This window comes from Nyctereutes procyonoides, unplaced genomic scaffold (assembly GCF_905146905.1).
Source record: "Nyctereutes procyonoides isolate TBG_1078 unplaced genomic scaffold, NYPRO_anot_genome, whole genome shotgun sequence".
Lineage (NCBI taxonomy): Eukaryota > Metazoa > Chordata > Mammalia > Carnivora > Canidae > Nyctereutes > Nyctereutes procyonoides.
In genome coordinates this window covers 25,625,888-25,640,829 of record NW_026575041.1, presented here as the reverse complement: position 1 = coordinate 25,640,829, position 14,942 = coordinate 25,625,888, and the positions used below count along the sequence as shown (strand labels likewise).

General features: G+C 33.9%; 1 protein-coding gene across 1 annotated transcript in view; it reads right to left on the bottom strand.

The window, feature by feature from the left end:
* The window catches only part of CNTN5 (contactin 5), a 488,760-nt gene extending 479,092 nt beyond the window's left edge, over positions 1-9,668 (bottom strand). The window contains exons 1-3 of the mRNA XM_055320376.1: positions 9,607-9,668; positions 7,984-8,069; positions 4,329-4,550 (exon numbers count right to left, since the gene is read on the bottom strand). Of these exons, the coding sequence (XP_055176351.1) occupies positions 4,329-4,550; positions 7,984-8,069; positions 9,607-9,668 (370 nt within the window). The remainder of the gene's footprint in view (positions 1-4,328; positions 4,551-7,983; positions 8,070-9,606) is intronic.
* Positions 9,669-14,942: the final 5,274 nt, after the last annotated feature.

Below are 14,942 nucleotides of genomic sequence, written 5' to 3'. Positions count from 1 at the left end.
TCTTGATTATATAGTTTACTCACTTTAACCATTTTAATTTTTCAATAAATGAAAAATCACAATTTATGTATCCATTTCCCTTCTGAGAATATCTGAATTGCCTCCAATTTTTTGCTATTACACATATAAATGTAATGAACATACTTTTATATTTTCTTGTGTATATGTGGGGGAGTTATCCTGGTATATACAAGAATAGAATTGCTTTCCCAAATTTCTCTGCAGATCAGATTTTTACATTTTTCAGAAAAATCTTGGTTCTATCTTGGGGTACTTCTGGGATATCACTGAGGAGGAGTGTGATGACTTTCTATTCAGTTTCTGTTAGTTTTCTCATTTTTCACAGGAGCATGTCAATGTCAACTTTACTCTCTATTAAGGCTAAAGGGAATTACCTGACAAAAGCCATATGTCAGGGTATTGTCAGAGAGAACACAGTCAAAGCCACATTTAGCCAAGATCTATTAAATCCTAGGATGAGAAAACAATAATTATGGAGGATTGCTTGGGAAATACTCAGATTCTCTATTTTTCCTGATACTCTAAATATGGATTAAACTAGAGCAATGAAAGATTTAAATTATATCAAACCAGCCCCCAGCCTGGAGAATTTCTACTCAAAGTATGGTTCACCAACCAGCAGTATCAACATCACCTGGGAGCTTTTAAAATGCAGATTATCTGGCTTTACTCCTGATTTATTGAAAGGGTATCTATTTAACAAGGTTCCCAAGTGATTGTATGTATGTTAAAGACTAGGCAGCACAGCTTTAGATAATTACTTCTCATTTTGTGGTTGATATTTGGGTTTCATCTGCCTATATTAGAGCTAATAAAACACTTTGTGATGTATACAGTAAGAATAATGTTCAGGTCACCGGCCATTACATCAAATAACAAACTCTTAATGAGGAACCTCCAAAAAAATTTGTCTGATCTTAGTGTCAGAAATAGCTATGCTTCTACTGAATAATTATTTCACTTTAATCTTTGAAACACTGGAAAATATGTAATTGACCAGAATTTATTTTTCCTTGGATATCAGTTACCCAAAATGGAGACTAGTTTTCAGCAAGTATGTAGGCACTTACAGTAGATACTTTGAATTAGTCTCAAGCCTGGCTTCATTTTATGTTACAATTTTTGATGTTTTTATCATTTCTGTGTGCTTTAATTCATATTTTATATTTGTATTTTATGTATTGTGAGTTATGTTAATTTATACTTGAAACAAAAGAACAAAGGAGTAGAACACTAGTTGTTACCAAATTATAGAAAATGTAAGAGTATCCTATAGTTCTGACCACTCAGTATATTCTACTTAGTTGTTGTCCCATAAATAGTGATGCCTAAAGAATGCAAATCCCAATATATCTCTGCCTAATGATTGTGCCATTGAAGTTAATATAATAGGAATTTTTAAAAAACTTTATTTAGTAATCTCTACATCCAGTGTGGGGCTCACACTCATGACCCCAAGATCAAAAGTAAAATCCCCTTCTCATTGAGCCAGCCAGGTGCCCCAAGGCTTTTTTTTTTTTTTTTTTTAGGAGCAGTTTTATACTTACAGCAAAATCGAGAGAAAGGTAGAGACTTTTCATAAAACTTCACCCCACACATGCATATTTTGCCCGATTAGCAACATCACTCACCAGGATGGTAACTTTTTTATAACTAAAGATAAATATAATTTGTCATATATACTCAAAATCCATTATTTACATTAGAGTCCACTTTTGGTGTTATACATTTTGTGGGCTTAAACAAATGTATAATGACTTATATCCATCATTATGATATTCCATGTATTTTCATGGCCCTAAAAATCCTCTCTGCTTTGTCTATTCTTCTCTTCCTCAACCCTCATCACTGGCCCTGATCTTTTTACTGTCTTCATCATTTTTTTTCCAGAATGTTAAATAATTGGGATCATACAATATGTGTCTTTTCAGATTGGCTTCTTTCACGTGGTAATAAACATTTAAGGTTTTTCTTTTTTTTTTTTGTTTAATTTTATTTATTTATTTATTTATTTATTATGATAGTCACAGAGAGAGAGAGAGAGAGAGAGGCAGAGACACAGGCAGAGGGAGAAGCAGGCTCCATGCACCGGGAGCCCGATGTGGGATTCGATCCCGGGTCTCCAGGATCACGCCCTGGGCCAAAGGCAGGCGCCAAACCCCTGCGCCACCCAGGGATCCCCCATTTAAGGTTTTTTGATATCTTTTCATAGCTTAATCACTCAGTTCTTTTTAGTGCTGAATAATATATGTTGTCTGGATATATCATAGTTTTTTGTATTTTTGTTTTTTAGTCCATTCACCTCCTGAAGGACATCTTGATTATGCCCAAGATTCAGGAATTATGAATAATACTGCTATAAACATCTATGTGCAGGCTTTTATGTAGGCATACATTTTCAGTTCCTTTAGATAAATACCAAGAAGTACAATTGAAGTTGAATCATATGGTAAGAGTAGGCCTCGTTTTGTAAGAAACCACCAAACTGCCTTTCAAAGTGGCTATAAAATTTTGTATTCCTACCAGCAATCAATGAGCATTCTTGTTCCACATTCTCTCCAGCATTTGGTATTGATGGTGTTCTGTATTTTGGCCATTATAAAAGGTATGTACTGGTATCTTGTTTTGATTTTCATTTCCCGATGTAGTCCATCTTTTCATATGATTATTTGTCATGTGTGTATCTTCTTTGGTGAAGTGTCTGTTAAGGACTTTGACTCATTTTTAAAATTAGGTTGTTTGTTTTCTTGTGTTAAGTTTTAAGAGTTCCTTGTATATTTTGATAGCAGTCCTTTATCAGATGTGTCTTTAGCAAATCTTTTTCCCCAGTTCTCTTGATAATGATTTTCACAGAACATATTATGGGAATTTTTAAATTACACTAAGCATTCGAAAAAATAAAACATTTTTAAGGAGCTAATACTATGCTTAAATAAAATTTAAATACCAACTCTATGAGATAATGTTCACAATGCAACAACTGGTGTAATCAGGAGACACAAGTTTGCCTGTGCTTGGCACAACAACCTCATAATATGACATTTCTGGGATATTTGCAAATAGTTTAGTTCTTGCAAAATGTTACTTTGAATGTTTAATCCTTCATCAATCATAATTAAAATGTAGCCCAGTGTATTGGACTTAAAATCAGTAGATATATGAATAAAAAAATTGCCTGCTTATTAGCAGCATGACCTTGTTAAAGATGTTTATCTCCTTCTGAGTTTCCATTTACAGAGAAGACAGTAAGAATCCTTTTCACATATTTGTTGAGAGAATTATTGAGGTAAGCTCTACAAAAGAGCCTGGCACAGACATACTGGTGATAATCAGTTGTTAGTGCTTTTCTCTGACTGTTAACTAACCTTGTATTATTTTGTTGATGAACTCAAGAAGAGAGTTAACATCTAGAAAATGTTCAAACCTAAATATTAATAGCTATTCAGTAGTCCTTAATTTAACTGATATCTTAGTATTGGAAATTTACATTATTTATTTTCCACTCAGAAATAATGCTGAATGTACACTTTCCCAAGGACCTGGCAGCCATTCCTTTGAAATGCAATTATTAAGATAGAAAGGCTCCCTATCTCCCAGTCTCTATAGGAGGATAAGAGACTAATTTAAGTAAGCATCAATTAATACATGCACATGGCTAAAGGAAAGCAGAACATACCACCTAAAGGTATGCCACTTTGATATATTGATGATTTTGAAATAAAGTTATTTAAAAAGCAGCTGATGCAAGAAGGACACTCCAACCCTCTTTTGTCCTCCTGAAAGCAGGAAACCAATCTCCCATGTAAAAAGCATCATCCCATACCAGGGGAGTAGAAGACACACTTACCACCAGAAATAAGGAATTTAAGGCCAAGAAGATTGTATAAACAAAACATGTTATGTCTTCACTAATTTACTACCTACCTCAAGCCCAAACTCCTTTATATTGTTAATTCTTCATAAATTTATTGCTTTCTAAAAGATATAAAAGCTGCCTGCTTTGGTCACTTCCTGTATGTATGAAATTGTTTTTCACCTGATAATCTGTGTTTATGTCAATTTAATTATTAGGCCAGCCAAAGAATCTGAAGGAAACAAAGGAAAAAATTTTCCACCCCTACATCCCTTCATCACATTCACCAACCTCTCCTTTAATGTCCTCCACTTTTCTAGATTTTAAAAACTCTGCCATTTGCTGTTTTAAGGGAGTTGACTTTAACTTCTCTCCTCTGTTGCAATAGTCTTGACCCCAATTACAATAGTCTTAAAAAAAAGTGCAACAGATTCAGTTTTCCTTTGCCACTTACCATCTTGTTTGAAGGCATCTGAGGAATGATAAAGATTGATAGGGGAATAATAATGTTGAGCTGCACCTCGCCAGCTTGGTGAAGAAACACTTAGTGTTCCTAAGGAAGGATTGCTATATCGTGGTCTGTTCTTTGAACCAAAGAGGGATGAAGATGAACTCTTTTTAATTCTTAGCAAAGCAGCAAATGAAGTAGAGAAATTAGGAAGAGCTCCAGAATATTCTGTAAAAGAAAAACAATAATAAAAAATGAATTCTGAGGAGACTTTTCTTTTTTTCCTTTAAAAAATATTTTTTCTGAAGATTTATTAAAGACTTTCCTTAAAGTTGCTACCAAATGCAAACTAGAGTGGTAAAATAAAAGAAAATAAAACACATTACTTTTATATCTTAAAAATATTTTCTGGAAATTTTGCTAGTTTCAATGTTGGGTTTCTGGAAAAGAGAAAGAGAAGAAAAGTCATGAAAGAAAAAAGAGAAGAAAAAGAAAGGAAAGGAACAGAAAAGAGAAAGGAAGACAAAAAAAGGGAAAAAGGAAGAAAGATACCCCAAATTTAAAATCTTTATTTCCTTTGTCAGGAATATTTGGGAATTAACATTTTTGTCTTATTAAAATATCCATTTACATACGTTAGATTGGTTTCTTATTTATTACTAAAAAAATGGGAAAAAGGAAAAAAAAAATACTCGTATTCTCAAATACATCTTTTTATTATAGATTGAATCTTCGTGACTAAAATGTATTACTTAGTAGGAAATGTAAGTAATGCAGCATGTATTTTGACTAGACTGTAAGTTATTCCCACGTTTTTGAAAAGCAGTCAAATTCACAATGGAAAATAAACAATTTTGGATAAAATTAGTTTTGTAGATTTTGTTATATAACTTGATATTTTTTATATAACTTGATATTGTCAAGGGTGGCACTGTTATGAAATTTATGCATCCATTTATTATAGAGGAATGTCTTGACCATATTGTTTTTTAATTCCTCTATAGGAAGTTTTTCATTAGGAAAAATGCATAAAAACCCAAAGGAGAATACATGAACTCTTTTCTGTCCTCAGGAGAGGGTCAGGTTAGTGTATAGATCAAATTTTCAAAAGTACAAACTAATTATGAGGAATTCTAGGAATTGAAATCTTTTCTATGTCAAATATCAATTGAATTTGATGATTTATTGAGCTTGGAAATATTTTTTTAAATCACACATTTTTGTTCAGGGTATATGGCATTTGAACTTAATGGATATTAACCTAACTTGACAAAAGATAATTTATCTTTGTGAGTAAGCTTTCTAATAATTAATATTATTTAGAATCATTATACTGCCTCTTAGAAATATTTTTGAATGCAAGAATCATTTCTGTGATTTGAAAATAACACTTTAGTAGGTGTTAAACATTGAATTAAGTATAACACTTTCTGTTTTGTGAAACTGTAAATATGATTTCTCTGAAACTTGAAAAAGTATGTTTTTAGATGTTCAATTTCAATGTTCTCCACATTTAAATTGAGTATAATATGTGTAATCCAAGCCTGTCAGGAGCTGATAAGAGATTCACGTCCTTTAGTCCTTGTGTTCAACTACAAGTATAGTGAAGGTGGATCAATTTTAACTGAAAATAGCTAACCTCTCCTGGGCAAACTATATGAGAACAGATTATGAGTAGATATAAAACCTCCTTTAAAACCTCCTTTAAATGCAAGTTTTGGCACTAGAATTGTAAGGAATTGAAATTTTAAGGAATTTTCTTTTAAGGTTATTTGTAGTTGTGATCTCTGAACCTATTTGTTTCTTAGTGTGATCTGTTGCTCTGTGTTTTAGCTGCCTACCCTGCTCATATATAGAAAGAAAAAAAAATACCATGCTAGTGTTAAAAATTAAAATGGAGTATGAGAATGTGGTTTATGGTTTTTAAAGCTAGAAAAGGATGATCAGTGGAAAACTAGAAGGGCCATAATAAGGCTTAAAAAAACAGGATCATCATTGAGGTTGTGAATCACATATGTATATTACATATATATAATTTTCTAATATATATTAACAAAATACATACTAAGTGCTACAGTAACTGGTTTATAGCACTCCATATCAATAGAGATGAGACAAATGCTAATTTGGCTGTGTGCTCCATACCAGGGCTTCATTTGTTATATAATCAGTTACATCTGTTGCAGTGGAGATTCCTTTTTCAGCAATTAAAGTGAACTCAAAGCTATTACTAGAAATTTGACAATTTATTCATTCATTCATGTATTCAGCAAACATGCAATGAGAACTCAGTAGGGGCTAAATGCTGGATACAAAGGTGAACAAGATATTGCACCAGGTGTCAAGGAGCTTGTGATACAGTGACAAAGATGGAACTATAAGAGAACTTTAATCCAATGTAATATAAAAGTAAATGCAAGAAATTAGAGGCTTCCTCTGAAGGGTAAGGACTCTTCTCATCTAGTCTAAAGCCATCAGAAAATGTTTTCAAGATGAATTCTATCTAATCTGAATCCTGAAAGACCATTAGAGATTAGTTTAGCAAAGCTCTAAGTAGGGAAGGAAAGAAACCCTAGACAAAGGAAAGACAATATATGAATACTTAGAAAAGAGAGGCAGCAGGGTGTGCTTCTTAGATTAAAATAATCAGGAGACGAGAGTGTGAGGGAGAGAAGTGAGAGGACAAGTAAGGCTGGATAGATAAGGCAAGACTGATGATGAAATGCCTAGTATGCCATACTAAAATGATAGGATTCTGAAAGGAAAGCAATATAAATTTTAGGAAGATCTCTCTGTCTGCAGTGTCATTTGGAATAAAACAAAAGGGAAAAAAAGACATATCATGATCCTAAAGCTGTAATAAAGGCAAAGATTAGTCAGGAATGAAGAGGTGATATAACATGGGTAGGGATAAATTCATTAAGATTACTGATTGATTAAATTGGAGGCTAGAAAGGGAAAATGAGAATTTAGGGAGACTCTGTGCTACTAGACAATGGATAAAGATGCAGGGAAAGGCATGTTCTTAAAGTGAAAGCTCATGAATTCAGTTTGGGGCAAGTGGAAAAGTACTTCTTAGGGCATTAATTTTGATTAGAAAATTTTGTAATCATAAGGGAGATACAGGCTAATGAGATATTATTAAATGGTAACCAAATAGATGGTTATTAAACTTTGAGAATAGATTAGCTTGCCAAGGAAATACAAGTAGGGTGTTGAAAATGGAACCCTGAGAAGCACTGGCATTTCAGAGAACAGCAAGGTAGTGGAACCTATAAACGATGGGGAAAAGCAGGAAAGTGTGAAGTTACTAAAAGAAGGAAAGAGTCTTTCATTGTCTATGAAAGAGCAGTTGACAGTGTTGAAGATCAGTATGGGAAGGCTGGCCCAGCCAAGAAGGGGTGCCCCATAGCAGCGAGGCTGCCTTACTGCTCTACATACAATGCACAGTGAATGTGAAGGTGTGGTCAGATCTAGGAGGTGAAGAGAACCTTCCGAGCTCTGCAAGAGAGTCTAGAACCCCTCCGTTGCCAATTCCATTGTATTAGACATATAGACCGTGGCCTTAGCCTGTGACCTACAATAGTCTCTTGGTCTGAGTGTAAATAACCATCAATTCAGTGAAGTCTCCTTCTCTTGGGGGCATTTCTAACTCTTCTACCTGGTGCCCTCCTAGCTGTTCCACCTCCTTTTCTGACGTCTCTAATTTCTCCAGTCTTCAGCCCACAGTTCTGGGGATCCTCAGCTCTGGAAAATAGATACACTTCTATATATAAATGGGAAAATGAGGTTTACATCCTAAGACTTTGCTTAACCTCCAACTTTGGGGGAAGGAATTGGTTTAACACACACAGGGCGAGGGTGAAAAATACTGCATCACCTTCCTCAGTTTAAATTTAGGTATTTGCATTTCTGTCCTTCACATCTTATTGTTTACCTCTTTCTCGGATCTCAACCTCTTCGAGATTTACAAACTACGGATTTAATACCCTTTCACCACCCTACAGTCCTCTTGTCTCCTCAATCACCTCCCACCTCCCTATCCAGTTTAGAGTTTACAGTTGTTACTTTAGTTACTTCCTTCACTGTACCTTCACTCACACTGACCCTTACCTTCTCTCATTTTCACAGACTAAACTCTCTGTTTACTTCAAATCCACCATCAACATGCTGTGTTCATGAGCGCAGCCGGAAGAGGGACAAAGTCATGCCTAAAGGTCACAGTTCATGATATTAATTACGAGTGAGTTTTTCAATTTCCCAGCAATACTACCACATTTCCCTAGTCCGTTTAATATTCCATCCCACTGGATGGAATAATTTACATCTTATCCTTTGTCCCCTAGCTCCACACCTTCTTGGCCTTTCTAATTATCGTGTTCATATTTAATTGAGAATATACAAGCAATCATAAGAGTAGGTCCCTCACATGCACTCCCACCTGTATTACATTCATATATTCTACCTTGCTTTTACTGAGTTGCTGCGAATAAATTGTCTGTGCATCTCTTAAAAGCCAACTCCTTTACTTGTGTGCACTGACTTTCATTCTATCCCATTTTGATGGCTCAGGGATGTCTTTCTAGAAAACTCCCTCTGTCTCTCCTTCAGCACCAATTTTTGTGTCCCTATTCAATTATTCCCATTTTTATTCCCATAAAAAAATTGACCTAACCTTCTAAAAAAAGGCAATTTAAACTTACCAGTCCTTCCACTGATTTTCCCTTCTAGCCAGACATTTAAAGAGAGCTGTCAGTGGTCACTGTGTTCATTTCCTCTTCTCCCTTAAGCCTATTGCTAGCAGTCTTCCTTATAATACTCTGCAATAATGACTCTCTTCCAGGTGAACAATGACCAGGCCATTGCTAAATCTAAAGGTAGGTTTTCACCTATGAGCAGCATTCAATGTGATTAACCATTCTTTTTATTCAAGCATTTTCCTCATGTGATTCCAGTATACTACAATTTCATGTTTTATTCCTATTTCACTAGCTACTCCTTATCTCTTTTGCTAGTTCTTTTTTGTCTTTTCAGCTTCTAAATATTGATGTATTCTAGAAAAAAATATATTCTCCATTTAAACTGACTCGTGATGGCAACAGTTGTTTTTTTTTTTTTTAAGTTTCTTTACCTTTCCTTTTAATTTTCCTTTCAAGAAACTCTAGGTTTCTCTCTCTCTCTCTCTCACTCTCTTTTCTCCTTTTTCTTCATTATATGCATCATAGTTCTTAGTTTTATAAATTTTTAGAATAATTTTGTTTATTTAGTGTTCCTCTCCTAATACCTCACCATTTTGTAATCCTCTACCAATACTCCCAGACTAAATTCCATGAAGCCAGGAACCATCTATGGTTAACTCACAACTATATTAGTGATCTTATTCATGAACATTGACTCCATCCCAGACAAATTCCACCTTGTTCTGGTCTCAGTTACTTGGACCCAGATTCAAGTCTTTGATATTCCAGTGCTTTCTTATGCTAATTATAACTTCTACTTGCAGTCAACAGCTCTTTACTCTCTGTGCTTCTGCCTCAGCTCCTAAACATTTCTTGACCTCTGTCAATGAAAAGCATCTTCTGAGATAATTTGGTAAATCTTATTCAGGATTCAGAACCAGTTTTTAGTCATCACTTCAAGAACTGTCATTTAAGAAGTAGGATCATAAAAAAAGAGAAGAAAGGGAGAAATAAGAGCATAGGTCGGGCCTCAGATTTTAAAGGGGTTCAGTGAAATGTAAACACTAAGTGACACTCTATGGGGCTCTAAACTGGCTTCCTACTACACAGAAGCCCTTAGTGTCTTTCAGCTAACTTAAACATACACCTCATTTTCTCCCTAATTCTCTCCTTTCTCATTCAACATTCATTGATTTTTTTCAACAACTCTTCATTGAAATTCTACCATGTGCTAGGAACTGGGGATACAGATGTGAGTAAATATGAGCATTAGTAGAGGATTATAAATTGGTAAAATATTAGCAAAGGAACATTAAATAAAATTATTCTAAAACTATATAAAATAAGTTATTATATATAATTATATATAATAAATATATAATGAAGAAAAGGAAAAAAAAAGAAAAAAAAAACAGAGTGCCTTGAGGGGATTCCTGCCAACATCTATCTTTCTTACTTTTGCCATCATGACTCAGGTCCTGGCAATGAAATGTTTTCTCTTGGCTCTGGTGTGTACATCTTCCTCCTACATCTTGGCCACTCATTTAATTGAGAATTTTGGATAAGAGCAGCTTTGTCAGTAAACCTGTTTGCAAAATAGCCTCCAAAGTTAGATTGTGTGTATTTAAATCTGTACTCTACCTCAGAGCAGATCTGTGGCTTTGAACAAAATATGAATCACTCTATGCCTCACGTTCCTTGTCTTTAGAATGGAGATAACAGTGTCATTTGCCTTGTAGGTTGTTGTAGTGATCAAATAAAGTAGTACACACAAAGCTGTTAGAAATTTGCTGGTTCATAGTAAAAACTCAATAAATGATAACTATATTATTTTTATTATCTGCACTTATTACCTCCGGTGGTCATAATTGAATATATTGGGCTTATGCCTTCCAGATTTGATTGGGATATAAATGCCAAATTTTAATATTCATTTTACTTTGTGGAATTTAAAGAGAGGCAAATGGAAGAGGGATAATTATGATTTTATTTTCCAGACAGAGGTATTCCCATGAGTAAATTCTTAAGAAAGAAATTTTAGCCACTAATAGGAATTATGAATCTATAGAAAATTTGTTGTCTATATATTGTTGTATTTCTATCGACTAACACAAGACCTATGCATCTTGTCTCCATCTTCCTGTCCAGGGTTTGGAAGGAAAAGTGACTCATAATTCTTTGTTAGAGAAATCTTCATTACTTGCTCAAACTTTTTTTTTAAGATTTTATTTATTTATTCATAGAGACAGAGAGAGAGAGAGGCAGAGACACAGGCAGAGGGAGAAGCAGGCTCCATGCAGGGAGCCTGACGTGGGACTCGATCCAGGGTCTCCAGGATCATGCCCTGGGCTGCAGGCGGCGCTAAACCGCTGCGCCACCGGGGCTACCCCTTGCTCAAACTTTTAATGAATATTTATGCTGAAGATGTCAGCAGTATCTAGTTATACGTTAATCATTTTTCCTTCTATTTTCTCACTGTTCATAGATCAGACCTTAGGGAATATGCATTACAGTTATTTCTAAAGTGGTCTGGAGATCTGGTTATAGAACTCAATTAACCCGGTACTCTCACACCATGAAATTCCAGCTGGAAGTTGGGTAGGAGTAAATATTAATGCCTTCATTAAATATTTCCTAATCAAATGACCCTGGGACCACTGAACCTATATTATTTAATAAAATTGTAGTCTATTAAGTCAGAACGACATTGCCACCATTTGCAGTCTTGGAATTAATAGCATTGTTTCCCTATTACCTAAAAGTCACGTTATAGATATTATTGCCATTGAATGTAAATAATATTCATGAGATAATGGATTAGAATTGGTAAAACTAGAATTTTTATGACCATGTTTATGAATAAGTAGGATAAAAATGTCAATATGAGAAAGGATACATTTTAAAATGTAGAATCCCTTAGTATATTTGAAATTTCCTGAGTTTTCTGATACCAAGTCAGTCAACTTCAGAATTGTATCTCTGTCCCAAGTGTGAAAAACATGTTTATAATGAACTTTAAAGCTCTTAAAATATTGATGATAAATTAAAACATCACTATTGTATTCTGTATTTAAATCCATTCCTGTCAATTCCCACACAATGGCATTAATATTTACAGCCAAATAAGTCTAAGCCATACCAAAAAATCATGAAATGACAAGTTTTTGAAGAAATTGTTTCTTTCCAATAGTTCATTTGATTTTAGACATTTATTTAAGATCATATAATAATAAATAAATAAACTTTGAATCAAATGATATGTGATGCTCTGAAGAATATAAAGCTTAATCATGCATCAGTGGAGAAAATAGTGACACCATATATTGATGCCCCAATGTCCAGAAAAGACAGGAATCATACAATATCCAATCCTGCAGTGTGACTTAATTTGGCATCAAAGTCAGCATAAAGAAATTTGATATCTGACCTTTTTCAGGGTAATTGCTAAGGCCATCCTCTCCCGGGTTGAGAATTAGCATTTACTGTGCAACTTCAGCCTGCTACTGTCTGATGAAGCTTGCAAGGATGGATGTAACACCTCAGTGAAGCCAGTCATGTGAAGCATATTTAGAAATGGTTAATAATTTATAAATAATGTGCTTCATTTAAATTTGGTAGTGTGCACCTATGGCAGAGGAGAGTTTGGGACAGCCCGAGTCAGATTTACTCTATGTCACAGCTCAGCACTTTCTTCAAGGACTGTATTATGTGTAAACTTTATAGTGTTTTAGTTGGAGAAGTGAGAAAAGATATTCAGGAGATTAAATTCATCATTTTCAAAATGCCAAAGTCAGTCATCTAAACTGTAGTACTTACAAGGAAAAAAAAAATAACAGCATTGCATTTCTAGTGTTCTTTGTATAAGGTTGATAAATAGACATAGAGTAAAAAGAAACATAGCTCTAAATTATTTCTACCACTCCTATTAAGATACAGTATTTATATTTTAAGTCATAATGATTTAAGATTTGGAAAACTTTATCTTTTCTCAATCATAGATGCTTAGTTGTATGCATACATAGATCATGAAAGTTTCTACATCTTAGTCTGGATATTATTATATGCTTTTATTAAATGAGAAGAGACAGATCTCACATTTTTTTCTGATTTGTTGCTTTTTACTATTGTTGCAAGTTAAAAAAATCTATAATATTTAGATATTATCTCTTTAAACTATCAAAAACCTAAAATGCAACTGCATTAAATTTATATTTCCTTCATAATATGCCTGTTGTTTTCTAATCACTGAGGAAATTAGTAAGGGCAGGAGCTAGTTGTGAAATATAACCAAATTAATTTAGTGATTAAAAAATTCCCTCTTGTTTTGGATAATTAAAGTTTTCAGTGAAGTTTTAAGTCTGCAATGATCATATTAACTTTTATCTTCTTAGTCTCTGTGCGTTTAAGACAGATTAGATAGTATTTGATAATAAATCAAATAAAGTTAACATTATTTAGCAATAAAGGTTTTGATTAAAAATAATTAAATAAAATGCATTCCCTCTCCCCCCAATTATAGGAAATATTTTTTGGGAAAGTTATGTTTTCCTTATATGTAGATAAAAAGCAGATTTTTTTTCATTATGCCCAGTGCTTCCAGTACTGTAGTGTCTATACTAGAATCTATAAATCTGTAGAATGTAGACGTACTCAGGCAATTGTGAATTTAGAAATAAAATTCAAGATGGCCAATTGCATTAATGAAGTTTTAGATATCTAAGAATTATCTTGATGTGTGTGGGCTACATAGACATACATAAAAGAATACAGGATTTAACATTCATTCAATATACAGAAAATGATCAATTATTATGTATCCCAAATGGAAAGTTAACCAAGGAAATACAAAAAAGGAATAAAACAAAAATTTTTGCCTTAAAACATACTTAGAAACTAAGAAAAGAATAATGTTAACTTCAGGGAAATCACTTTATAGTCATAGAATTTGAAGACAGCTCAATCTGATACTGCTAGCCTCTCAAATAAAGATATATAGTGACAGTTTTAAAGAAATGATCTTCACTGCCTTTAGCATTTTTTTCAAATAGGGGATATGTGAGAAGTTATTTTCACACTTGCATAGGTAAGAGGGTACAATGCCGCCACCCCCCCCACCCCCCATTAAGAAAATAAGTGTTTCTCTCAGGCCTATTGGAATCCTCACTCCACATGGGCACTATCTTAGGCAGATGTGTGTCTATAAGGAAGGTGGTAGGTTCCAAGCAACCTGGCACCTTCTCGCTTGGGTGGGTGTATTGGCTCTTGCTTTGTGTGGCTGCTCTCAGCAAGTCAATTTCTGTATATTTCACCATTAAAGAAATCTCTACACTCATTTTCTTTAGTTGTTGGTTGTTCCAGTATTCACGTCTCTTTGGGATGGCCAGGCCACAAACCACACTATTCAAAGAGAGTATGAAGTAGGAGCATAATGTAATTATTGTACATTCTAACTTGCTGGGGAATATCTAGAAAGAAACGATTGAGAGCAATCAAATAGAACATAACATTGGACATGAAATTTGAATTGAGCTTTGTTCATATTTCAGAAACGAAAAATAAACATTTAAAATGTGTTTATGACTTTTTATTTTGCTACTTTAGCACATAAAGTTGCTTAAGAATTAGTTCAATGAGTGTTAGTTTTTGGAGTCCTCAAATGACAAAGTTTTCTTCAAATGGCAACTTTTCTTCAAAGGCAGTCCTATGACTTTGACTTAAGTAACTAGATGCTAGCGAGGCACATACTAGAAAAAATCAGAAACTATGCAACTAACAGCAATTTCTTCAAAGAAGATATCAAAAATAATTTTTTCAATGACATTTTAGCAAAGTTAGGTGATTTCTCATTTAACAGAAGAAATACCTGCAAATAATTTAAATTTTCTCATCTACTGTGGTTGTAGTATTCTAGCCTAAACTGACACCTAATTTGGCCCAGTTA